Source organism: Budorcas taxicolor, chromosome 20 (assembly GCF_023091745.1).
Source record: "Budorcas taxicolor isolate Tak-1 chromosome 20, Takin1.1, whole genome shotgun sequence".
Classification (NCBI taxonomy): domain Eukaryota; kingdom Metazoa; phylum Chordata; class Mammalia; order Artiodactyla; family Bovidae; genus Budorcas; species Budorcas taxicolor.
Genome location: NC_068929.1, coordinates 69,374,264 through 69,400,246, shown reverse-complemented (window position 1 = coordinate 69,400,246; position 25,983 = coordinate 69,374,264). Strand labels below are relative to the sequence as shown.

The 25,983-nt window shown below is 53.5% G+C and overlaps 1 protein-coding gene across 2 annotated transcripts in view; it reads left to right on the top strand.

The window, feature by feature from the left end:
* Positions 1-25,343, top strand: part of TENT4A (terminal nucleotidyltransferase 4A) — a 40,322-nt gene extending 14,979 nt beyond the window's left edge. The window contains exons 2-13 of one of the 2 annotated variants that reach the window (XM_052659004.1): positions 9,521-9,644; positions 10,424-10,470; positions 11,298-11,418; positions 12,319-12,426; positions 13,487-13,615; positions 15,734-15,947; positions 17,814-17,940; positions 18,926-19,026; positions 19,573-19,745; positions 19,995-20,153; positions 22,508-22,672; positions 23,244-25,343. In XM_052659004.1, the coding sequence (XP_052514964.1) occupies positions 9,521-9,644; positions 10,424-10,470; positions 11,298-11,418; positions 12,319-12,426; positions 13,487-13,615; positions 15,734-15,947; positions 17,814-17,940; positions 18,926-19,026; positions 19,573-19,745; positions 19,995-20,153; positions 22,508-22,672; positions 23,244-23,435 (1,660 nt within the window). In that variant the 3' untranslated portion in view covers positions 23,436-25,343. Of the gene's footprint in view, positions 1-9,520; positions 9,645-10,423; positions 10,471-11,297; positions 11,419-12,318; positions 12,427-13,486; positions 13,616-15,733; positions 15,948-17,813; positions 17,941-18,925; positions 19,027-19,572; positions 19,746-19,994; positions 20,154-22,507; positions 22,673-23,240 lie in introns of both variants that reach the window. The other variant, XM_052659003.1, reaches the window with a different exon arrangement.
* Positions 25,344-25,983: the final 640 nt, after the last annotated feature.

The following is a 25,983-nucleotide window of genomic DNA, read 5'->3' as shown; positions in this document are numbered from 1 at the left end:
AAAAGCCTGTCGTGCATATTTCTGCCCGTGTCTGTGTGTTGGGCGACTTGCTGAGCGTGACTCCCCAGCCTGTGGCTGAAGGTCAGGATCATGAGCTGCAGGGCTGTGGGTTTGAGTCCTGATCAAATAATACTTGCCTGAAAGACTGTAATGGCACCCCGTCCCATCGCTTTATAGCAAATACATGGTGAAAAAGTGGAAGCAGCGGTAGATCTCATTTTCTTGGGCTCCACAATCACTGTGTACAGTGACTGCAGGTATGAAATTAAAAGATGCTTGCTCCCTGGAGGAAAAGCTTTGACAAACCTAGACAGTGTATTAAAAAGCAGAGACATCACTTTGCTGACAAAGGTTCATATAATCAAAGTTTCCGTTTTTCCGGTTGTCATGTACGGATGTGAGAGTTCCACGAGAAAGAAGGCTGAGTGCCAAAGAATTGATGGTTTCGAATTGTGGTGCTGGAAAAGACTCTTGAGAGTCCCTAGGACTGCACGGAGATCAAACCAGTCGATCCTAAAGGAAATCAGTCCTGAATATTCATTGGAAGGACTGATGCTGAAGCTCCAATACTTTGGCTACCAGATGGGAAGGGTGGACTCATTGGAAAAGACCCTGGTGCTGGGAAAGATTGAGGGCGGGAGGAGAAGGGGGCGACAGAGTATGAGATGGTTGGCTGGCATCACTGACTCGATGGACATGAGTTTGAGCTAGCTCTGGGAGATAGTGAAGGCCAGGGAAGCCTGGCCTGCTGCAGTCCATGGGGTCACAAAGAGTTGAACATGAATTGGCAGCTGAACAACAACAAAGACTATTTGGGAGATGCTAGTGAAAATGCTGGCAACGTGGATAGCATTGTGTAGTCTCCCAGAATAGTACTCTTTTCAGACTCTTAACCATATTGCTGCCCAGAAGATTACCCAGCTTACCTTCGTGAGTGTAAGCACGTCTGGAAATAGGACAGAAGATGTAGCTGTCTCTATCTGAGAAATGATCCAGCTCCTGGAGCCAGGAGCACGGCTGGGCGGTTCCCTCTGAGCCTTGCGGCCTGAAGGGCTTGTGCTGCGGCTGTCGTGCGGGGCTGGGTGGTGGGGTCCTGAGTTGTTGCGTGTGGCTCAGCCAGGGGCCTTCTTGGCACCCTTTGCCCTGGCAGCCTCTTGGCTGTGAGCTCCTCCAGACTATGGGTCCTGGAGGGCATGCAGGCTCCTCAGGACCCCAGTGTCAGGAGGCTGAGCCCCACTGGTCATTTGCATCCCGTGACGGGTTGAGGACTTGCTTAGTGAGTGGGAGTTCCTTGCTGGCTTGCTCCAGCTGGTGGCTGTGGCAGTTCATGGTGCATCCTGGCAGAGCAATGGTTCTGAGCAGTTGTAACCACAGGAATCTCTGCTCATGCATCTGTGAAATGCTGAGGTTGGCTTCGTCCTGGTCTGTGGGAAGCTCTCAGGTGTCTTACCAGTCTTCTCTGTGTAGAAATTATGTTAGCATGTCTTTTCTGTTCTCGCAGTGGGTTTGTAAAGACATGCCTTAAGTTAACTGCCTCTGCCATGATTAATTAAGAGCTTCTGATATCTGACCTCTTGCTTTCCTCTGTGAGGAAGAGGAGATCGTTGTGGTTCTTGGGCCATTTGGAGCCCCAGGGCCCTTGCTTGGCGTGTGCAGTATGGTTGGGTTTGGTCTGCCAGGGTGAAGAGGCACTTCCCCTGATCCACACACAGGCACCTCTGCTTCCCTCAGTTCAGGTGCTTGGACGTCGCCTGCACGCAGTTCTGTGTGAGTCATCCCAGGACAGATCTCTGGAGGGAAGGGGAGAGAAAGCTTGCTTTAAAAAAAAAAAATTATTTTTGGCCGTGCTGGATCTTTGTTGCTGAGGGTGTGCTTTCTCTCGTTGTGGAGCGCTGGCTCTCAGGTGCCTGGCTTCAGTCATGTGGCCTGCAGGCTTAGTTGCCCTGCAGCATGTGGGATCTTCCTGGACCAGGGGTCAAACCTGTGACCCCTGCATCAGCGGGCAGATTCTTAACCACTGGACCACCAGGGAAGTCTGAAAGCTTGCTTCTGCCAAGAGCTGAATTTGCATGGACCAGGGTGACAGAGTTGACGATTCCTGAGCTGCAGAGCCCTCTGGCCTGGCCCTCTTGTCCTGGGTTGGCCTTGGCCTGGCCTGGCGCCCCAGGGTCCCCCGTCCATCACTACGTCCTCCTCCTCCTCCTCCTCCAGTCACTCAGCCCTCAGGACCCTCCCCTGGCAGCAGCTTCTCCAGAGGGCCTCTCTCTGCACTGTGAAGGCCCCGCAGCTTCCTGCAGGGCTGTGCTCTCAGGAGTCCCTGGACACAGGTGGGTGCTGGCGGATGCAGTGAGGCCGAGGTGCGGCCCCGCAGGCGGGTGGTGGGAGCCCTGGTTTGGCAACGACTCAGAGCACTTTGGAGGCACACCGGCTTTTGACCTTGTGGTTTCAGTCTCCTTACACTTTTGAGCTTAGGTTAAAAAGTTAACCTTTGACGGTCTCATTCACAGTGTTCTAAATAGTTGGTAGAGATAGTGATTGGTCTGTAACATTCTTTAAAAATAAATGCAAATGATTTGTAATTAGCTCACTAACCATGTTTTAGAAAGGATTGTCCACCCCCAAAATAGAAGTCATTTGGTCATCCCCTGCAGGTCTGTCTGTCCAGGAGCCTGTGCTTTGCAGCCGCAGGGGGAGCAGGACTGTTCGTGCCGTCGGCGGTCGGGCGCCGGGCTCTCACTGTAAGAGAATTCTGGTGGCTTGAAAATCTCCTCTAAGGCTCCAGTGGTTCACTCCAGATCTTTTCACCAAGGTACTGTTGGTGGCAGAAATGCAGAACATGAACATTGTGGAGCTGAGGAAGGGCGCTTCAGTTTCTGAGAATCCACTGGCTTATCAAGGCTTGTAAGGAGAGCTGGAAGGAGTGGGGGAGAGAGAGAATGAGAATATGTCAACAGTGGAAGGTTCTTTTGCCTTTTTCACTGTAATCAAAAAGCCTGGCTTTCCACAGGCATTTGGAATTGACCAGGTTCATGGAGGGTGTGAAAGGGAGGGTGACTCGTGGTCAGCAGTAGGGGGGCTGTGGGGGCGGGGGCCGGGGCGTGGGGACCGCGGGGTGGGGAAGTTGGACGACTGAGTGCCCAAGAGCATGGTGGGCATGGGCGCTGAAATGTCCTGTCACCGAGCTGGAGGAGGTTGTATTCATTCGTCTTGTTTTTCTTCTCCTCCTAAGCGATGAATGAAGTCTGATCTCTGACCGTGGCTTTCCTTAGAAAAAGCCACAGGGATCTCACATATAGGGGAACAGGCAGCCCTCTGTGCTTCCCCCTTGCAGACCTGCGTCGGCAAGCGCTTGGCCTTCCCGTTTGCCCCACTCCTGCCCACACTGTTCTAAGTACATTTCGTTGTCTTCGCTTCTGGTCCCTTGTGGAATCGTGTCTCCTGCCTGCTGCGGTGCATCGCCTGCCCTCTTGTTTGAGTGCAGAGATGTCTCCATGGAACCACTTGCAGACTGTGCCGCGCTGGCAGTGGGAGAAGGAGCCTCTCTGCCTGGGGCTGGGTGCCAGGGCCCTGGGCTGGGGAGGTGCTGCTGCCAGGCGCCCCCTTCGGAACCAGCCAGCCCTCGCTGGCTTTGGTTCAGATTTAGCCAATGTCGGAAGCCATGTAACCATGCCAGCTCAGCTTCTGCAGGCGAAAATCCTCCTCCTGGAATGGGTCGTCTGTTCTCTTGAATAGCTGTATTAGCTGTGAAATGACATAGTTTGGTACCCAACTTAATTCTGTCTTTTGCTCTTTAAAAAATTCACTGACTTGGATTTCATAAATATGTACAGCAGCCATGTACCAGGTATTTACTAAATAGATACTGAAACAAATGCAAAAATTAATTTGGCTAATTAATGTACTAAGGTACTAAAAATTGAAAAGTCATTACCTTTTGAGTGGGTTTGAACTCTTACAAGAGAATGATTATAAGAAATGTCTTTTCTCATTTTTCAGTGAATCTTATTTTCTAATATTCAGATTAAAAGTACATTTTAAAATAGGCCTCAGAGGCTTGTTTTCCAGTAGTTCCTTAATTAAAATTCGCCGAAAATTCTGGTCGCACCATTTTCATCTTTCTTAAAACAACCAGGAAGGGCATCAGTTCAGGACTTGTTCCGTGGTGTCGTGTCGGTTTGAGAGTCTTCCGCCCTGACTGTTGAAGCCGCGTGTGGCCTTCATGGCCCGTCGCCAGGGCTGGAGTGTGTCAGAGCCTGCCTCGCAGGCACGGCGTGAACTGCCTTTAGTTCCTCACCTGCCAGCAAGGCTTGCCCACCACGTCCCAGCTGATGGCATCTCTCCAGAGGCTAGAGCCGCCCCACACACAGCCATCCTGGGCTCCGCTCCTCGTGCGTGACGCCTTCAGACCCTGTGATGGGCAGCAAGGACACCCGGGTCTCCTTAGCTGAGGGTGAGGTCTGTGTTGTGCAGAGGTTTCCGGAGGCCATTCTCTGCCTAGTGTCTGCAGAGTCACAGTCAGGCCTCATATCCCGTGATCCTCTGTGGCTCTCACTGCCTCCCCATGGTGCCTTGTGGCCAGCTTCTAATTCACGTGTTCCTTTGGATCTGAGGTGCCGTTACTTGCAGGAACTTGACCCATTTGAAATTGAAATATAAACTTCATATAGACAACTTTCTGTTCATCAGCCAGCTTAGAGGTGTACTGTTATGAAATGTACCGTGAAGAAAGAAAAATACTTAAGTCTGAATTGGTTTGATGCTCAGCCATTGATTGAAAGATGCATCCCAGTTTTAGACACATTGAAATGTTAAGGGAAAAAAAGAGTACGTTTTTGTGATAATGGAAGAATAATAGTCTTTGCCCAATTACAAGTTACATCAGTTACTTGGAAAATGCTCTAATCAGGCACCGTTATTTACCATGGTCTTATTGAGCTATTAAGTCACAGTTTTGTGAATGTAGCAGTATGTATGTATATAAATTATATCAAGAACCATAACGCTTTCTTTAACAGTTGTTGCATGGTGTCTGACTCTTGGTGACCCCAAGGACTGTAGCCTGCCAGGCTCCTCTGCCCATGGGATTTCCCAGGCAAGAACGCCGAAGTGGGTTGCCATTTCCTGTTCCATTTTCTGTGTGTATTTAGTGTTCTTTCCGGATGTTAAATACAATTAGCGGTGTAATGAGCACACTCATGGGTGAACTTGTATGTGCTTCCTCAGTTGTGTTTCCTCCAAAATGCATCTTTTTTCCTTGTTACTTTTTAAACATTATTTTTTAATTATGCACAATTTAAATTATTTTTTGGCCACACCATGGAGCATGCAGGATCTTAGTTCCCCAATCAGGGACCCAAACCCACGCCCCCTGCAGTGGAAACTTAGAGTCTTAACCACTGGACACCAAGGAAGTCCTGTTCACTTTTCAATTTATATGTAGATGAGTACATTCTAATAAAACCCCCAAATTCCAGCAGCACCCAGGTGTCTATAGAGTAGGAGGTGGTCACTCTTGCCAGCTTGTCGATCACCTGGAGGAGGAAGCCCTTGGCTTGTGGCCTCTTGGACCTTTCACTGAGTTACGTGAACACAGAGTGTGCGTGTGTGTGTGTGTGCACGCCAGAGCCCAGGTGTTTCAGGCTCAGTGAGGGAACCTTCGTTCAGTCAGATCCATGATCAGCTGACCCCAGAGTGTGCGGTTCAGCCCGAGAGTGCCTTGGTCTTTCTGAACAGATCCTTCCTGTTTCTGCCACGTGCAGCTGACAGTTTACGCGCCACGTGTTTTTGGATGAATTTCTCTGCGGTGACTCGGTTGTCTCAGTCTTTGGGATCGCCATGTTCGGGGTGGAGTCTGGAAGGCTGAGAGAGCTCCCTTTGGTTTTTCTTCTGTTTGGTATTTTCGTTTAAGACTTTGGCTCTGCCTCTGTATCACGTTTTCAGATGGAGAGCGAGGCGGGAATCTGCCTGCCTTGCGTTCTTAGATACTGTGTCAGGATTCAGTTTGCAGAGAGGGAAAGTCAGAGTGATGGTTCCCTGACCCCAGAGTGCCAGGACCAGGGAAGGGGCAGGCGAAAGGGCTGTGGGTGCGCCGCTCTTAAACTCTCTGAGAAGGTCCCCGGGGCTTCTCTCGGGGCTCGCTGGTACCTGTAGGAGCAGGAGGTCCCTGATCTTTTAAGCGCCTGGGCCCTCCAGGTTACCGTCGCTCTGGCTGGTTTTGCGATCCCGCTTCTCTGATTCATGATAGAGGAGATGGTTCTGTGACGGTCACAGCATAGAAATTTCCTTGAGAGATGTGGGAACAGGTGACGCGGGCCCCGGGAGACACGATGACTAAACTGCATGCTGATGCGAGACTTGAGTGTGGTTTTTACGCGGAGGTCTTGTCAGCTGTGAGATTCCTTAGAGGTTTTGCTGTGTGAGAAGAGAAGAGCAAGCATGTTCATTTTCGTTCTTGAGTAGAAAAGATCAAACCTCTTCCTGGCCACAGTTCTGTAAACCCCTTTGGAGAACTGAGGGTGCGTGCGTGTTCACTCTCGGACGCGGCGATCGTCAGAAGGCCCTGCCACGTGTCCTGGTGTGGTTGGCAGCGCTCGGTGTGGGAGTGTGCTGTCCCGACCGTCACAGGCTGTGTCTTAGGCTGGTGGATGATGCTTGTGGTGTCCGTCAGTCCAGTCGCTCAGTCGTGTCTGCCTCTTTGCGGCCCCGTAGACTGCGGCACACCAGGCTTCCCTGTCCATCACCAATTCCCGGAGCTTACTTAAACCTATGTCCATATTGAATAGCAGCATCCCAGCTGTTTTATTTAGGACTGTGTACCTTTTCCTAGGATACTTGGCTGTTTAGGTGACTTGTACTCACGCATTGAGCTATCCAGTGCAAGAGTCAGACACCTTCTGTGTGCTCGTTTTTGATGACGTTGTATAGGGAAGGCCAGGTCTTCAGTGACGAGGTCATCAGCAGACTATGTATTTGATCAAAACTTGATTGATCCCACACGTATTGATGGAGTACCTGCCCCAAGCCAGTGCTGAGACAGGCCGTGAGCAGGTGCCCTGTCCTGGTGGTCGCGTTCCCCTGGCTGAGCCGGACTCCCGGCCACCCCCATGCCTAGTGGGGGCGGGGGCGCTGCTCCTTCCGCCCGCAGGCCCTATTGGGTGTCTCTGTCTGCCCCCCAGCCCTCTCCTGCCTTTGGAGCTTCCTTCCTCTCAGGGCTCCTCCAAGAGCCTGAGCCGGAGGAGGCAGCTGCAGGGCTTTCTGATCTGTCCAGATGGTTGTCAGACCTTGTCATGTCTTTCTGCACCATCGGGGCCTCCCATTCCAGAGCCACAGCTCTGCCTGCCTGGAGGAAGAGCCCCAGGGTGGACCGGAGCCTTCTTGTCCAGCCAGGCCTCCAGCAGGATCCCTTCTATTCCCAGAGGCAAAGCAAGCATCCTCTTCCTGACACGTGCTACAGCAGTTGTGAATTTATAGATGCGGTTTATTACGTATCTCAGACACACATTCAGTGTGTCTCACTGGTGGAACAGGACAAGGCAAGTCAACAGCCATCTGACGCCGCCGCTGGTCACACGCGGCCCTGAGGGCAGGCCCCGGGAAGCTGAGGGGTGGCAGCGTGTGGCTGTGTCTCTCGCAACTGTCCTTTCCACTCTGTGGTGGTGTCTGGGGGGTTGGAGTGGCCTGTCTCCTGATGCTTTCACATGTTAGATGTGTGGAACGTGAGCTCGGATTTGACCGCATCGGCTCTGCTGTTCTTCTTCCAAGTCTTCCAGCCAGTTGCCTGACTCCTCCAGGCCTGTGTCCTCAGTCAGTGTCTCTGCACCTCTGTGCTCTGCTCTTATCCATAGCGCTGAGCTGCAGGGGAGTGTGTGCCCCTGGTGCTGGGGTGGGCTGACTGCTCACCAACAGACGGCTGACCCAGGGGTGCGTGCGGCCTCCCGGCAGGTGCTGGGAACAAGGGCTGACATGCTCGCTAGCAGGAGGGTCCCTGGCTTGGTCACTTACCTGGCACGTCTGTTCCTGCTGATGACCGTGCTGAGCTCGGGAAATTGTGGTTCACAGCTCTCACGACGTACCATCTGAGCCACTGGAAGGGTTGCGGGAAAAGGCTCAGGATGTCATTGGCTCTCAGTCATTGTTGAGATGATAGAAGCTTTACCCTTTAAGTCTTGGAAATTTGATAGCTATTTTGGTAAAATTACCGCATTTCAGTGTGGTATGACTTACTACCTTTTCTGATTGACTAAAAACTGGACTCATGGCTTAAGCACTAGCAGGCTTGGGGTGGCATTTCATTTGAAAAATTAGACATGGTGGGCTCCAAGTTAGGTCCCTGATGGGTGGTGGCCTCGCTGACACTGCCGACGCGCCGTGAAAAGGGTGTGTAGGGCTTGTCTCCTGCCCCGCCCTGTCTGGGCTTTCAGTGGCTTCACGTGGCTTGTAAACTGAGTGCTTGGACTGTCCGTGCAGGTGAACTGTGTGGGGAGGCGATCCTGCGGGCAAGAGAGCCACAGCTGGCTGTGAGCTGGAGTCGGTGAAGGACCAGATGTCAGCTGTCTGGCCTCACCTTCATGGCTAGGCACCAGTTGGCTCCGCCAAGTCTTACCTGCTCTCAGGTAGACTGTCTTACTCACTGTTGAGCTGATGTTGATGTTATTATTGAACGAATTTCACTTCTTCTTTTCCATACTAGTAATCAAACTTGGGATGGAACCAGGTAGATTTGACTTGATACATAATTTCTGGGAGTAAGTTATTTGCTCCCTTATCTTTAATCCCGTAAAGTAACTGAGGGTGACATGTCCTTCTTTCCAGCAGAACGATGACCCTACGTTGCTCCCCCAGGGGACTGGCAGAGAAGTGACTCTGGGGGCTGGGCTGTGAGGTGGCTTTCGGAGCCCGCCGGTCTCTCCTGAAACCACTGCTTTTTATTTTATATCTTGGTTAGAAACGCTGGAGCGGGGGAGGGCTGAACTGACTGGTGTCCCTCACACCTTGGTCGCTGGCTCCCAAGTCGTGGCCTGGGCCCTTGTTGCTGATCCGGGGCGTTATCTCAGTGGGCCGGGCAGACCTGGCTGCTGAGACTCGGGCCTGCCAGGCTCCTGAGGTCAGGTGTCTTCTCCTGGCCTGGCCTGTCTCGGACCCCGCCATGAGGGCGCCCCTGGGCCTGGAGCACATCTGGCTGAGGTGAGACCCCCGGGTAACTGGGGGCCCTGCCCTGCCTCCGTTGGGAGCACCCTTCATCTTCTCAGTTTCTTAACGTCACGTCACTGAGACGCTCCTTTCGGATAAGACTTCAGATACCAGTTGGAAGCTTTGGTACGATGCGCTCGTGTTACTCTGGGGTGCTAAGCCATACTGCATCCCCACAGAGGGGTCATCTCACCCTGCACTCCAGAGGAAATAAGAAGCTGGATTTTAAGTGGCCAGAGATACGCCTTAGTGTCGTGCTGATCTGATAACAGAACGAGACGTGTGGTTACATCTAATGGTAACTCTAGTGTGTTTCTCTTTTGTCCGCTAGACTTCACGAGGAAATAATTGACTTTTATAACTTCATGTCCCCTTGTCCTGAAGAAGCTGCCATGAGAAGAGAAGTGGTGAGGAGGATCGAGACCGTGGTCAAGGATCTCTGGCCGACGGCCGACGTGGGTATATGCGCCGTGTGCCGTGCCACTGCAGGCACCGTGTGTCTGCGGGCCTGCGCAGACCCGGCGGGCGGGGCCCCCGCTGTGGCGCTGGGAGGGCGGCGGCCTCACCTGGAGCCTGTTAGAGAGGCCTGCGCCCCTGCCGAGGGTGACCTCGGGAACCTGGGCTGGGGGTAGGGCTCTGCTCAGCTTGCCGCCCCCCACCCCCACTGGTGGTTCTGAGCTTCTGACGTCTTCAAGTGTGAGGACTGTCTGCCTTGGGGAATTCTTTTTTGGAATCTTGTGATTATTTTCCTTGTTTGTAATATACCCTAAGATAAGTTTACCCCTTCCTGCATCAGACTGCATAGTAGGGTTCCATTGTGTGAACCCTGGAAGCGTTTGCTCGCAAACTGCCTCCCCAGTGAGTGAATCACATGTGCTCATGGAGGCGCGCTCCGTGGGCCCTGGGCACGTGGGGGGCAGTGGGAGACCGCCCTCTGGTGCCCTGGCGTCCCTGCCCCCACCGCAGGAGTTTCGTCCCTGCCCTTGGGTGCCCTGGGACAGAGCCCTGTGCTGTTCACAGCCTGGATACCAGTGCTGCGTGGCTGTGGGTGCCACCAGGGGCTGTTTCGTCTTTTGATTATGAGCTTCGGAGAATTCCTTTTGGGGCAGGCTTTTAACTTAAGGCTTGAGAGGATGCTTTCCGGTCAGTGGGGCCCCGGGCAGGAGCCGAGTGAACAGTGGCGGAGGGCGCTGCCCACTTGTCCCGGGTCTGAGCCGCGCGCCCTCTGTTGCAGGTGCAGATATTCGGCAGCTTCAGCACCGGTCTCTACCTTCCCACCAGGTGAGCGCCCACTCTGCACAGATGAGGGTGTGGTGGATGAAGCTGGGGCTGAGGGGCGGCATCTGTGTGCGTGCTGAAGGCTGAAAGCAGCTTCCTTGTGTGCAAGTCTGAGGCTGGAAATGCAAACTGAAGGGAAAGGCCGCAGCGCACGGGGCAGATTGCAGGGAGCGGACATCGACTTGGCCGTTATGGCCCTGGTCGCTTTGCCTCTCCTCTCGCACTGACCGCTCACGGGGATGAGGAAGGAGGAGGTGGGGAAGACGGGAGCTGTGGAGCAGCGCAGCATAAGCAGTCCGCGCTCTTTGGATGCTTTTGAAAAGATACCTTTACATCTTAATGAAACTCAAGCAAAATTGCATTTGAATAGGATTTTGTGAGGATTTTTAATTGATAGAAAAATATCAAACAGGTGTTTGCATTTTAAAGCCATTCCCCAGCGTTTCCTCATAAAGGGTTTTTTAATGTGCATCATTTTATTAAAAACTTGCATTTTGCTAAGCCAGTTCAATCCTCCGAGACTGAAGAGACTGCAGCCTCAGGATTTTTGGGGTGGCATTGGCGAGGCTGGTGGGGAGCTGGATCCACCGCAGGTGTCCGGGTCCACTCAGATGGGAGGGGCAGGCCTCCACGGTCCCCTTGTGGTGCGGCGACTCGGTCAGCGTCTGCTCTCCACCCGTGTTACTATTAGTTCACAAACTTCCTTTTCTCTCACTAAGAGGGAGAGGCTGGGGGGATATGTCGGCCCTGGAAGCACTGTGGGCCTGCAGCCGGTGTGTTGCCGTGCAGATAGGGGAGCAGGGGTTTACGCTTGCTTCTCTCCCGTCCAGTGACATCGACCTAGTGGTCTTTGGGAAGTGGGAGCGCCCCCCACTGCAGCTGCTGGAGCAGGCCCTACGGAAGCACAACGTGGCTGAGCCGGGCTCCATCAAGGTCTTGGACAAGGCGACGGTGAGTGCCGCTGCTGGGGGCCCCGCCCGAGCAGGGGGCGCACGGCCACCTGCTGCAGCCTGTGGGATTGGCTGGCGTGGTTTGCGGTGGGCACCGGTTCTGTTTGAAGACTGCTCACTTCTCGTGTGAATGCACTTGCGTTGTTTTGTAGTTAGGGTTTCTAGCTGACGATATGTTTAGAGACCGTCTGGAGTACACATTATACTACAAACACTGCACTAAACTCTCGCTGCACTAAGATACACTACTGGGCCTCCTTTGTGAAGCCGTGCAAGGAGGGGATAATCATACCCGCAGCAGGGCGCATTCAGAGGCTGCCCTCTGTGGAGAATGGGGCCCAGTGATCAAACCATGGCGTTTATTACATAGAAAAGGTTACCATTTGCCAAGTTACACTTCAGAAAGAAACACTTGCCTGGTCCTTTCCCATTCCAAAAATGTCCACATGTGAAAAAACATACTTCCCTTAGGCAGAAGGTGGATGACCAGGCCTGTCTGGTGTGTGTGTCAGGGTCTGTCCAAGTCCAGAGCTCCGCACAGCCCAGGAGCCCTGTGTCAGTGGCCTGCTCCGTGACGCTCCTCAGTCTTGGCCCCGCCCCCTCCGTGGCACTGTCCCTCGTGCCGGGTGGCTGCTGGTCTCTGAGCGGGCATCGGTGTTTACATACAGAGCAGCCAAGGGAGCTCAGCCTGACTGTCCTGAGCAGCCCCCAGAATGTGAGTTTGGCAGTGTTACTACTAGTTCCCAGGATCAGAGGTTCATCCTATGAGTATGGGGTGTGTGTGTGTAAACTCCTTTTGTGTTTAAGGAGAAAACTCCCTGTATAACTTGGGAAACATTTGATACCTGACCATAAACAACTTTGCCTATTAAAGCAAGTTTCCTAAATTAAATCTCTGCAGGTACCAATTATAAAACTGACAGACCAGGAAACGGAAGTTAAAGTCGACATCAGCTTTAACATGGAGACCGGGGTGCGGGCAGCGGAATTCATCAAGAATTACATGAAGGTGCTGTCACCGCAAGTTAGCACGATGCAGATAAGGGGCTTAAGTTGGCTGACGTTTCCCTTTTAAATGTTGAAACCTTTAAACTGATGATAATCTTTAATGAGAAAGATGGTTACAGATGGATTTACCTTAGAGTATTATTTCTTTGGAATTACATAGCTGTTTCGCAGCTTTGCCTTCCTTTCCTAATAATTTTAGACACTTGTGCATCATTATAGAGATCCTTCTAGTTATTACACAGTGACCATCCCTGCAGCTCGTTGTGCCGGATTTGCAAGTTGAGTACATCACAGTGGAGCATAGGTTTGCTTTCTCTGGGGTGGGGAGGTCTCAGTGCCTCAGGATGGGAGGCGTTCCTTGAGCTGAGGGACTCTGAACTCTGACCAGGTGTGTGGTGCAGTTAAGCGGCGCGTCCTTCTCCGTTCAGAGAGCTGCATTGTCTGGACCCTGCCTCTGCCCCCAGTTTGAGGCCTTGCTCCTCGGGAGCCGCTCACTCTGCTGTCAGGCTTGTCCGCAGAGTCCCCTCTACCACAGCAGAGCTGGAGCGCAGCGGAGGCGGCCGGGCCCCTGCACCCCTCCGCAGATCCAGTCGCTCCTTGTTCCCACGCCCTGCTCTCCACCCTTGTCCTGCGTTTGGCAGTGTTGCGTCCTGCTGGCCTTCTGCCTCGTGAGCTGCCCACCCCACTGCTTGTCTCATGGGTGCCCCTTAGTGTGGGCGTTTTGCCTGCTGGTTCTGGGACCTTCCCTTACCCACAGAGCCCTGTGCTCAGCGCCTGAGAGGGGGCAGGGACTTGGAGGAAGCACCTGTTCACTCCCTGCGCACCTGGGCCTGGGGTCTCCATGCAGGCCTCCCTCCTCAGCCACACTAAACCATCATCTGGGGAGGCGCCCCCAGCAGGGCCCTAATGAGCCCCCCATGGAGTGAGGAGGCCTGGCCTCGAGCCTCCTGAGGAGCAGGACGAGGAAGTGAGCTTCCTGTCTGTGTGTGGAGTCTGCCCAGTGCGGACTCTTCAAAGCCACAGTAACTAACCAGATGCTGTCTTTCTTTTGGAATTTGCAGAAATATTCATTGCTGCCTTACTTGATTTTAGTACTGAAACAGTTCCTCCTGCAGAGGGACCTGAATGAAGTTTTTACAGGCGGGATTAGCTCGTACAGCCTCATTTTAATGGCCATTAGCTTTCTGCAGGTGAGTACACTTTGTCTCAAGAACCCTTGACCTTGAGGCTGACATGGGAGTCATTTTTCCCTGGTGTTCTGACCAGTTGCTTCTTGGCTTCCAGGTCTTTGGTGTCCCTGCACAGCTCTGTTTTGATGTAGTAAAAATTGACTTCTAATCTTGATGATGAAACTTTTGATCAATACTTTTTTCCTTTGCACTTGTTTTTTTGTGTGTCTGTTGTAACTGTTAGAGGGCTTATCTCATTATATCAATCAAGTATATATTGACCTAACTCTGAAGAAACATTATGTTTAGAAAAATTGGAAGACATGCCTTGAGAGACAGTGAAAGCCTTTTCTTGGTTCTTGACTGTCAATTTATACTGAAAAATTCGCCTCAGAAAAAAAGTCGAGTCCCACATACGGGGGGGGGAAAAAAGAGAGCTTTTTCCTGAGTGATGAGAAGTTGGTATTTCGTCTTTATCTGTTGCCCGTATTTTGTTGAGTAGCGTGGAAAGACCTGTTAGGGAACCTGAGTATTAAATGCTGTGCCGCGCCGATGACCTGCCCTTGTGCTGCGTTTCTGACACGCGGTCTCTGTGAGTCGAGGCGTGATCGTGCTGTTTACACTTGTCAGCCCCTCTGCTGTGTTCTGGCCGCACAGCGCTGCTCCTCTGTTCTGTGTCTGTGGTGGCGCTGAGGGTTTTGTGTCGAGACTTGGGTCATTTGTTTCGATACTGTCAGCACTGCTGATGGTGGAGCGGCTGGGCCCAGCGCCCTGCACCCCGGGGTCTCCTCCGCGCGCCTCTCAGGAGGCCCCGTGAGGGCCCGCGGGCAGGTCGGGCTCTCTCTGCCGCGTCCTTGCTGCACCTCTCTCATGCTGCCCTTAGAGCCCTTCTACCCGAGGTGTCGGACCTTTTTTTTTTTTTAAGAACTAAGCATGAGCTGTGTCCTTAATTTATTTCCTCCCACTTACCTGAACTGTCTTGGCAGCTTTGTAGTGTGACCTGCCCACTCTCGTGATGCTGGGTCCCTGGCTCAGTGACCCTGTGGAGGCCACCCGGGCCTGGGCGGGGCGGCCACTGTCAGCTCCACCCCCTTGGTGCCCGGCCCTTCCCACCTCCGTCCTGTGCCCACTGCATCGTCTGATCCATGCCGGGGCTCACGGAGGTCGAGGCTCACTTGCTTGCCCTGGGTAGCGCTCAGGCGGGGAGACAGAGGAGGGAGAAGGCCAGACAGCAGCAGGACCACGGCGCTGAGCCTGCGTGAGGGCTCCTGAGCCCGGACATGCCTGCAGCCTGGGAGCCGAGCTTCCTCCACGGCCACTGTGCTGTGAGTGCTTTCAGCCGCTGTGCTTCTGCCGGGACTTGGACTCAATGTTCCTGTTCTTGACCATCACTGTCCAGCAGCGCGGGTGGTGCTGTTTGCTGGTCCGGTGGGATGGCCGCATGAGCCTGTGGGGCTCTGGCAGGACCGGCAAGCTGAATGTTTGGTTTGTTTTAACTTGTTTAAATTCACAGCTTGAGGCCGTCACAGTGGGCCGTGCACTCAGATTCCTGAGCCTTTTAGTGACTCAGGAGGGTCAGTAGACAGCGGCTCAGCTTCAGAATAAATCCATTAGCTGCTGCAGGGACAGGTGGAGTGGAGCTGAGGCTGAGCTGTGTGCCGGGCAACAAGGCGAGTTTGCCGTAAATGCTGGCGCAGAGCTGGTGGCCGTTCACAGAGTTAGGCCTTTCATTTTGAGCAGTGATGCTCTTCAGGCTCACACTGCCCCCTGCTGGTTGCATTTCAGAATAACGGAATTAATACTAGTATCTATAAAACTGCCTCCGCCATCTAGGTGACTCTGCATTGTACAGAATATGGTCCACTCACCTACCACTATTTGGGAATTGGGGGTTAATCAGATGTCTGTGTAGAAATGTGTGGCTTCTGAATTTCAAAGGATTGGCGTATAATTTAAAAATTCAGATGAGCAGATTTTCTTTCTCTTGAACACCCTTGGTTGACAAGCGATCCAGGCTCCAGTGGTGGTGGGTGGATGAGGGCCCCTGACTGCGTCCTGGGCCGGCCGTCTGAGCTCGCTGCGTGTGCCGTGTCTGCAGTGCCCACAATCCACACAAACTGGGGTGCCTCGCTTTCACAGCTGCATCCGAGAATTGACGCCCGGAGAGCGGATGAGAACCTTGGGATGCTGCTCGTGGAATTTTTTGAACTCTATGGAAGAAATTTTAATTACTTGAAAACTGGTATCAGAATAAAAGAAGGAGGTGCCTATATCGCCAAAGAGGAGATCATGAAAGCCATGACCAGCGGGTACAGACCGTCGATGCTGTGCATTGAGGACCCCCTGCTGCCTGGTAAGGACCTTGCTCTGTGCGGGCCCCCGTCTGCAGGCACTGTACTCTGGCCGCCAGTGCCAGCCGGGGAGCATTCACAGGCGCCCCGCCACGGGCAGTCACTGGGTCTCATGTAGAGTCCTGCTGCACTACCGGGGTCAGGGTTGGCACGTCAGGATTCCTTGTTAATACTTCTAAATAACTTACCGTAAAGTTGCAACTTTGTTTACTTTCTGTAATCAGAGAAATGTAGAAAGTGTGAATTAAGAAAAAAACTTCCATTTTTTCTGAATAGAAATGTATTACCTGTCCGTCATAAAAACCATCTGTTTCCCGGAAGCTTGTCACATAGGAGAGTGAAGTGTGCCGTAATCCCCTCCCCTTTTGCGCTCTCTTCTCCAGTCTTCCACATGTGGATATTAACATTGAGTGTTGCCTCCTTATTAATTGGCGTGTGTGCTCAGTCCTGGTCGATTCTCTGCGACCCCGTGGACTGTAGCCCACCAAGCTCCTCTATTCATGGGATTCTCCAGGCAAGCATACTGGAGCGGTTGCCATTTCCTGATCCAGTTAATTGTATGGCATCACATAATACAGACAGCTTTGCTGTCTGTTACTTTAACAGTAAACCTGAGAGTCCTATTCTGTATGCAGAGGGAGGTTCCGATATAAGGCTGGCTGCCTTGCAGAGCCCCAGGTTAAGGTGCGTTTCCCACATCTTTGCTGACTGTCTTTGAAATCTTTGCCCACCTGGTAAGGCCAGACATGTCCATTTTCACTTACTGTACTTTTCTTTAAGATGGCTGAGGTGAAGCACATGGATGCTTGTCAGTCCCACAGGTGTTTGTGGAGGGTTTATTAGGTGACAGGCCGCTCTTTGTGGGTGATAAAGTCAGAGGCAGCAGGCGACAGGCCAGGTGGTGAGATGGTCCGCTCTGGTTGCAGAGCCCTTCATGGTTTTCTGTGTGAGCTCACGCGCTTTGTCTGTCCGTCCACTGTCCTCCCTGGTTTTGTAAGGTCCTCTGTGGTCAGGGAAGCCTTTCTCTGTTGACATGTTGTACTTCTGTCTCTCGCATCTGTATTTGGTATTTTTTATTATTTGTGTGTATGTGTTTCTGCTAAGTCACTTCAGTCGTGTCTGAGCTCCTTCTGACTCTATGGACTGTAGCCTGCCAGGCCTCTCTGTCCATGGGGTTCTCCAGGCAAGAATACTGGAGTGGGTTGCCATGCCCTCCTCCAGAGGGTCTTCCTGACCCAGGGATCAAACCTGCATCTCTTTTATCTCATTTATTGGCTGACAGGTTCTTTAGCACTAGCGCCACCTGGGAAGCCTTTTGTCTCTTGCATTATATTTGGTATTTTTCTAGTGTTTAGCTCATGTGTATGTTTTTCAGCACCTTCAGATTTATGGTTTTTGATTTGTGGCTCCTGGGGTATGAAATTTATTTCTTAAAAGTCTTCTGAAAGACTCTCCTCTGTGGTCGCGTGGTCTGTGTGGCGCTTCCTCAGCAGTGCATTTCCCTCCCCCAGGATAGGCCTCCAGCCCCGGCGTGTCTGCGTTGGGTCAGCTAAGTGGCCGGCAGTTCCTTTGTCTTCAATGTTTGCTGAAATGTAATTAAAATAGGAAAACCCAACAGTTATTGAGCAGCTACATGAGTAAACCTGGAAAAGAGAAAATGTTGGCGCTTAAGGATATATTTCCTAAGAAAAATACCCCCACCTGAACTTGAGGAATGAGTTACATGTAAATTGAGCTTGGAAAGTCTGCTGTTTCAACAAAGTCCGCTCCTTACCTGGACTCCCTTAATGACTTCAGTGTTGCTTCATTTTATTTGCTGTCTGCAAATGTGAGAGGCCGTACCTCTGACGATGGCTGTCTTGTCTCAGGAAACGATGTGGGCCGGAGCTCTTACGGGGCCATGCAGGTGAAGCAGGTGTTTGACTACGCCTACATCGTCCTCAGCCACGCCGTGTCACCGCTCGCCCGGTCCTACCCCAACAGAGACTCCGAAAGGTACCCCGTCCTGGGGGCGGCTGCCCCTGTCATTTGCCTCCATGGAGTTTGCCGCCCTGTTTTAGGAGGACCTGAGAACGCTGGGAAAGGAAGGCCTTTCAGGGGTTCAGGGTGGTCACGGTGGTCAAGAGATGAAAGGTTTTCATTTAGAAAGCTAGGATTTTCCCACGGTATTAGTTTTAGGGAGGTCATTTCTGTCTTTTAAAGCTGTGGAGTATGATACTTTTTTCCGGCTGCCCTCAAGAAGTGGGTGTCTGGCCCTGAGGGATGCACCCCGCCCCCAGGCCCCTCCCTGCACACTGGTCAGCCCTGAGGGACGCATCCTGCCCCTGCCCCCCTCCCTGCACACTGGTTCTTCCTGCCCCTGTTTTGAGTGCTCACTTTTCCGGTGTGCACTTTTTAACTGGTGAGAAGTGTTTCTTCCTGACTGCAGATTATGTGCCCTTGGAGGTGGGGCTGGGATGGAGGGAGAAGCTGAGGGGAAGTGAGGAGCAGGGGTGATGACTGTCGCAGGAGGTTGCTGAAGCTGGGCCGGTACGTCCATCCTCAGAGGTTATGGAGGACGCGGACTCTGAAGCCGGCACAGTGGTGGGGGCACGGGGGACTCGGTGGCTCCTGTCCCCTGGGTGTCTGCGGGCAAAGCTTTGGGCTTGTTCTGGGCACTCTGTCTCCCCCATGTGGTGGGAAACGGGGCCTCTGTGTCCCTGGGGCTGGGGGGTGGGCTTCCCTACCTGGCAGGGACTTCGGCGGTCCTTTGTGGACAGATGGAGGTTCTAGGACTTGTGCACCTGTGCCCCCACTTTTTCTGTACCATGTAGGTTTGGATTCAAACAGCAGAAGTCAGTTGTAAGATTACCTTAGCTTTCCCCAGCTTTCACTTAGCAGAGCTCGGTGTTAGGAAGTAAAGTGGCTATTGGATAGGGTGGTTGGCCGCACGGCACGCTCTGTGCTGCACTCACACCCGCGTACCCTTACCCTTCCGCAGCACCTTAGGGAGGATCATCAAGGTGACTCAGGAGGTGATTGACTACCGGACGTGGATCAAGGAGAAGTGGGGCGGCAGGGTCCACGGAGCGCCAGACCCCGGTGAGAGGCCATCCCTCCTGTGGCTCTGCACGTCCTGACACGCCCGCAGAGCAGTGTCTGTCTTCTAGTAACAAACCGTCCATACTAAGAAAGCAGCTTGTTTCCTGTAAGAGTTAAAAGCTGTAAGGTTTAGGCCAGTGCTGTGCACACATGGCAGTTCTGAAGTTCCCAGGAGCTGCATTGTAAGTGGAAAGAAGCAGGAGAAATTAATTTTAGTAGTCTGTTTTATTCAGCTGAGTGCTCAGAATATTGTCATCTGAATGGGTAGTCAGCACCCAAAGCTGCTGGGTCTCTCGTGCCATGTGCTCTGCGTGCAGTGTGTGTTCACACCTGAAGCGCCTCAGGGCCAGGCTCTGTGTAACTCAGGTGGACCTGTACACCCGTGTTGTTTTGAACATAGTTAAGTGTGCTCCAGTGGCTGAGATGTAACTTAAATTGATTGATGTGAAGTGAAACTAGCAGCTGGCTTTGTCGGCCTCATGCACAGCGTCAGGCACAGTGGGGCCTCAGGCTGAGGAGCATGACAGCTCTACCTTCCTCCCACAGACAACAGGGTCAAGACCGCAGAGCGGATGGGCGTGTGCGAGGGGGACCAGCCTCCTCGACGAGACCCTGAGCCTCCCTTGGGCCCGCGCCTGACCCTGTCCCTGCCCGGCCCGCAGCTCCGGTCGTCCGGCTCATCCGCCTCCTCTGTGTCCTCGCTTTCCGGCAGCGACATCGTGAGTGGCGCCCTCTGAGCCGGAGGGCTGCCGGGGGTCATGGTGTACAAACTTAGGGGGAGATGAGACCAGAGGTTGGGACGTCTCAGCTGTGATTCCATGATGTTCTTCAGTTTTGACCTGACCAGGAGGAGCCCTGGGCAGAGGGGGGCAGGCCGCATCCTGGGACCCCCTGGGGCTCGCCCATGGCTGCTCCTGTTGCTCTGAGAGGCACGAACCTCGGGTGCAGCCCTCCTCTTGTCCCCCCAGGACTCGGACACGCCGCCCTGCACGACACCCAGCGTGTACCAGTTCAGCCTCCAGACGCCCACCCCGCTGCTGGCCAGCCTGCCCACCGCCCTGCCCATGCCGAGTGGGAAACCACAGTCCACCACATCCAGGACGTTGGTCATGACAACGAACACCCAGGTATGTGGCTGGCTGGGCCCTTGCCAGTGACGGCCGGGGACCAGGTCCAAGGTGCTGCGCGTGGTAGAACTGACCAACACGTTAGATTAGAGAGAGGACCTTAGACATTCTTGGAACAGATACGTCTGTCCTGTAAGACGTTCTCATCCTTGGGTTGATAGAATGTGAGTCCGGTCGTTCTGTAGAAGTTCTTGAGCTTCACCATATGCTGTGTTTGCACCGGGGGACTCTGAGTGGCCCAGTACTGGATCTTGACGAGGTCCACGTGGTCTTTCTGCAAGTGATGTTGGTGCGCTTCATGAGGCCACTGTCCTGGGCTTGTGCTCAGAGGGCCCCTGGTGCTGTCCCTCGCCCGAGAGGGGCACGGGCCTCGATCTCCTCGAAGAATCTCATCGTTTGCACTGCCACTCCGATTTGATGCCAACTTGACTTCTCTGCGTCATTCGCTACATGCTCTGTAGAGTTGTTTCTATTACAGTATGTCCTTTTCCAAAAAATTTAGACGAAAGTAGTCTAAACGGTAGTCTTTTAGAGGTAATTTTTGATGTTTTAGATTTGTAGCTACTTCCCAAATACACATCAACTCCATGTGTATGAAACTCATCACATTAATGCACTTCTGAAGTAGAGTCGGCTTTCACAAGCGGTTGTAATCTGAGCAGAAGATGATGGGGGTGCCTGCATGTCGCCATGTCTCTCTGCTTTGCTGGGCTCCCCTTGTAGGTAGGGCGTTCTCAGGACATACCCCAGGCTAAGGGGGTGCGGAGGCAGCAGGCGCAGGACACAGCCCCCCGAAATCTTTCACTGGCGCCTTAGTGAGCAAGAACCGCAGAGGCAGTGCCTGCAGTGTGGACGAGGACCGCGGAGGCGGTGCCTGCAGTGTGGACGAGGATCGCGGAGGCGGTGCCCTCAGTGTGGACGAGGACCGCGGAGACGGTGCCTTCAGTGTGGACGAGGACCACGGAGGCGGTGCCTGCACGCGGGCGAGAGCCTCTACAGGCAGGCATGGGGCTGGCCTCTGCTTGGCCGGCTCCCTCGAGAGCCGTGTGCAGGTGCTGCCCATGCACCTCCAGGGCGGCGTCAGGGCCACGTGCTGCCTCTGGTCCTGTCACCTGCACAGGTAGTGAGGCAAAAGCTAAGGCCACTCAAGGGATTTTTTTTTTCTTAAGCAAAATATTTATTCACTTTACTTGGCTTCTCTGGGTCTTAGTTGTGGCATGTGAAATCTAGCTCCCTGACCAGGGATTGAACTTGGGCCCCCAACGTTGGGAGCGTGGAGTCTGAGTCACTAGGCAACCCGGGGAGTCATCGTTCAAGGTTTAAGACAAAAAGCTCAAAGCTCACTTTCTCATTTTATCGCCAAACTGCAAATGTCACTTCCAGTGGGGAAGTGACTGAGGGAAACCCCACTTGCAAACCTCACGTGCACAGTCTCTTGAGTGTCTCACTCGCGGTGAAGTCTCCCACATCAGGATGCAGTGGCGACACCAGCCAGGGCACAGAGCTGTCAGAGACCCCGGGAATGGGCTCTTTGTGCTCCTGGGGGCACACAGCCCCCACTGAAGAGAGGCCCTGGGTGGGAGGAAGCGTGAGGAAGGGGTGCCATCCCTGAGACCAGCTCCTGCCATAGCTGTTCCCCAGGAGGCCACAGCCACCCTCCTGAGGTCTTGGGAGCGAATGCGGACAGTTAAGATGAGAGCAGAGAGGGTCTGGAAAAGCAGGGGCGGGGCTCCCGAGCCAGCATCTCTGCCCTGATGGGAAGGTGCTGCAGAAATGGGAGGGGAGCGGAGGTGGGGGTCGTCCCGTCTGCACGCCTTCGCTCCAACTGGCCCGGGGCCTCTTACCCTGCTTGACCCGGGGTGCTACCCGGAGACTCAAGGGACAGTTTCTCCGATAATTGTAGTTCTCTTGAATTTTTTGTTCACCAAAACCTCATGGCTTGGGTGACTTGGACATCTTCATGTTGTCATTGTGCTTCAGAGCAGACTGTTGTGAGGTTGTAATCAGACACAGACTGAGGAGCCTGTTGTGAGATTATAGTTGGACAGACCAAGGGGCCTGTTGTGAGCTTGAAGTCAGAGAGTGAGAAGCCTGTTGTGAGGTTGTAGTCAGACATAGACTGTGGAGTTTGTTGTAAGTTTGTAGTCAGAGACAGACTGAGGAGCCTGTTGTGAGGCTGCAGTCAGTCAGACTGAGGAGCCTGTTGTGAGGCTGCAGTCAGTCAGACTGAGGAGCCTGTTGTGAGGCTGTAGTCACACAGACTGAGGCGTGGCTGTGAGTGGGGTCCTTCTCAGGGCTCCTGGTAAGAGCCGTGTCGCGTTCGCGCTCACGCCGTCTCTGGTCCTCTCCCCCAGACCAGGTTTACTATCCCGCCCCCGACGCTCGGTGTGGCCCCCGTGCCCTGTAGACAGGCGGGCATCGAAGCTGCTCCAGCGCTGAAGGCCGTCCACCACGTGTCCTCCCCGGCCATCCCTTCTGCGTCCCCCAACCCGCTTTCCAGCCCCCACCTGTATCACAAGGTATGGCCGCGGGGCCCCCGCGCTGGTCCCCTGCAGGCTGGCGGTCAGCCTGCACTGAGTGCCTTCTCCGCGGAGGGAGTCCACACGTGCTCTTTGTCTCGAGGGGCAGCTTGGTCATTCAGCTTCATGTTTGCTTTCCCTGTAACGAGCAAAGTGTTAAATTGTTTTAAAATTTAGTGTAGTTTAATTCATTGAGTTTGTTAGCATAGAAGTTAAGTGCAAAGTAAAGAATATTTCCCATTTTTCTGTTAATTTCCATGGTAGGAACTTTGGTTTTCAGGAAGCAAACGATGAAGCGGGAACGATGACGCTGCCCACGGCGTTGCCCCTCCCACCACGGCACTGCCCCCCCGTCTTGCTGCGGGTGCCCTGGACTGGGCCGGGCTTTCTGCTGCCCAGGGCCCCTCTAAGTCTTCCCTACACGTTAGAAATGAGGTTCAGGGAAAAGGCCGGGATGTCGGGAAGAGCCATGCTGGGGTCCAGGCTCTTGGCCCGCGGTGGGGGACAGGGCTGCGGGTTGGGGTCTGTCCAGACCGGCCTCGAGCCGCGTCCCTCTTGATCTCCTCAGCAGCACAGCGGCATGAAGCTGTCCATGAAGGGCTCCCACAGCCACGGCCAAGGCGGCAGCTACACCTCGGTGGGCACTGGCAGCGTGCGGCCTCCTGTGGGCAACCGGGGCCACCACCAGTACAACCGCACCGGCTGGAGGAGGAAAAAACACACACACACAAGGGACAGCCTGCCTGTCAGTCTCAGCAGGTAATGCTCCCGGCGGTGCCGCCCAGCCTGCCTCGCAGACTGCAGCTGGGCGGCTGCGGGGCCCCGGGACCGGAGACCAGCCCCGGCCGGCCACGCTGCATGTCCCCATGTGGTGGTCACGTCCTCAAGAACAGCTCCCTGTGTCGTCTGTGAAGCCTTACTAGACGTGGATGCTGTCTGCTGCCTCCCAGGTGCCTCCTTCAAGGCCGGAGCGAGTCTGCAGGGAGCCGGGGGCCGCGCGGGGTAGGGGCGCCTCCCGGCACCGTGCCTGCCCTGCGGGTTGGGCACTTTCATTTCACGTTGTTGGAGCAGCAGAGAGCGAACCCCATTATTTGTTGGGAGATCATCATTGTTTTACTGCCCTCACGTTTTGTTTCAAATTTCAGAACTGTTTTTCTATGTAAATATTGAAAACTTATGATTTGTGCAATAACTCAGATATTTTTTATTTAATTTCATATTTTCACATAAGTTATATTGAAGGGAGGAGGGAATTTTTTTAAACAAGCTTAGATCCTTTCCCGAGTTGCATTTTCTAAGTTGGGTTCATCGTGTCGGCTGGATGTCTGATGAGCGTTGTTGTGAACACCACGAATGAGGGGCTTGGGTAATTTTTATGTTCCTTCTTCAGGTCAGACGTGAGGCCTCTCAGCCTGTGGTGAAGGAGCCGAGTCCCCGCTCCCCCAGGGGTTCGGCTCCTAAACATTCTGACCAGCTGCCCGCCGGCTCTGCCGTCTGGTCTGTCTGTGGTCCTGCTCTGACCTCGGAGTTTTAATGTTTAGGGTTTGGTTCTTTTTAACTGTAGACAACAGACCCAGCATTTAAAGTGCCAGAGTATAACTTTCTACAGGGAGAAAAGGTTGTTACGTGATAAGATCTTAAACAAGCGTGAGCCGTGAAACGCTTCAGTTTTTAGTCACGCAGCCTGTCATAATGGGTCTGGCGAGCGTCATCACAGACAATGGTACCCAGTTTTAGGAATGTGGAGAAAGGAGTTATGTTGATTCCATTGTGGAATCTGTAGCGGTATGCATTCGTTCTGTTAAGAGCAACTATAGGAGAAGTACTTGAGCTGCTTGGCGCGCCGTGGGGGGTTTTTAACACATCGCTGGAGAGCACAGCCCAGTGTCGGGCCGGAATGGCCGGCGCCCGACCCGAGAAGCATCCTCTGCAAGTGTGTTCTGCCACGACAACCACTGTCTCTGTTACCCATCCCGAACAACAACGCAGCCACCCTGCCTCCCCCTGAGTTTCCCGAGCGCTGCGGGTGTCCCGGGAGTTGGGCGCCTCTCCTGGGTCATCTGGTTCCCATTTTTAAGACGGGGTTCTGACCCTGCCACACTACAGGTGGGATGGTCTTTGAAGTCCACTAGTGAGAAACGGGATGAGAAGCTTACTGCCATGACCCCGGTAGTGTGCAGAAGCGGGGCGTTCTCGAGGGCTCCGAGCGCTACACGCCCCGCTGTGTCCTCGGCCCCCGGAAGGCGGGCCCGGCCCGCTGGTGCGGAGAGGGGCCGCCGTGCCTGCAGGCTCCCTGGGGGGCTTCCGAGCCGAGTAGCACAGTTTGTCTGCGGTTCGTGATGATCCAAGGTTATCAAAAATATTTAAAGATATTTAAATTGTGAACCTATTGATAAAGAAATATTTATAAAAACTGATACGTAGGTCTGTACTAATCTCTGCGCATTAGCAATATCGACTGTAACCCTCCACTGAAGAAGCACGGCGGGGACGCAGGAGCACCGCGGGTGGGCCCGGGACGGAGCCCCAGGCCTGGGTGCCAGGCTCAGCCTGTCACGGTGAGCGGATGAATTGGCCTGGCTCCCTGTGGCCACACGCTGCGGGCTGGCAACAAGATATATCATGTTTCGATTTTTTTTGTGCGTGGACAACAATGTGGAAGCTAAAATTGACATATTTTTATGTGAAGTTTTTCTATTCTTTGATTTTTAATAAACTTGGGAAACCAGGTGGTGGCTGTGTGTGTGCCTTTTTCTTTCCAGGCGGGGGCAGGCTGCCTTCTGCAGGCTCCGTTCTTGCCTTGTCCAAGGCCGGACAGCCAGCGATCATGTTGTCATTGGTTCATGAACTCGGATTCCAGTGAGGTTGCAGGCTGGGCATGGGAGAGTGAGCCCTGTCCCGGGCTAGGTGACAGGACGTGCCAGAGCCGTTTGTTGACGCTCTTCATGTATAGTTTCTGACAAGCCGATGTCACATGGCACTTAACTTCCCATCAGAATCCTTTGTTCCACCTCTCTCTCTCTCGAGTCAACATTATACGACTTCAAAATAGCACATTTGAAACCACCAAAAATCATAGCATGGCTTAAAATGTAGCTTATGATTAGAACGTATAAGGAAATTTGTGAAAATTCCCACTCCCTTGCGTTACGGAGCTGCTGGCCTCGGCCCGAGGCCTCTAGCCCGATGCCCCAGAGCCATCGGGCCTGGAGCCCGGCGCTGTCGGGCTGGTGTCGTGGGCCTGGCCTGCCTTCACGTCCTTCCAGAGAAGGCTCCTTCCGAAGACGCTCTGAGCAGCAGTCTGCAGACAC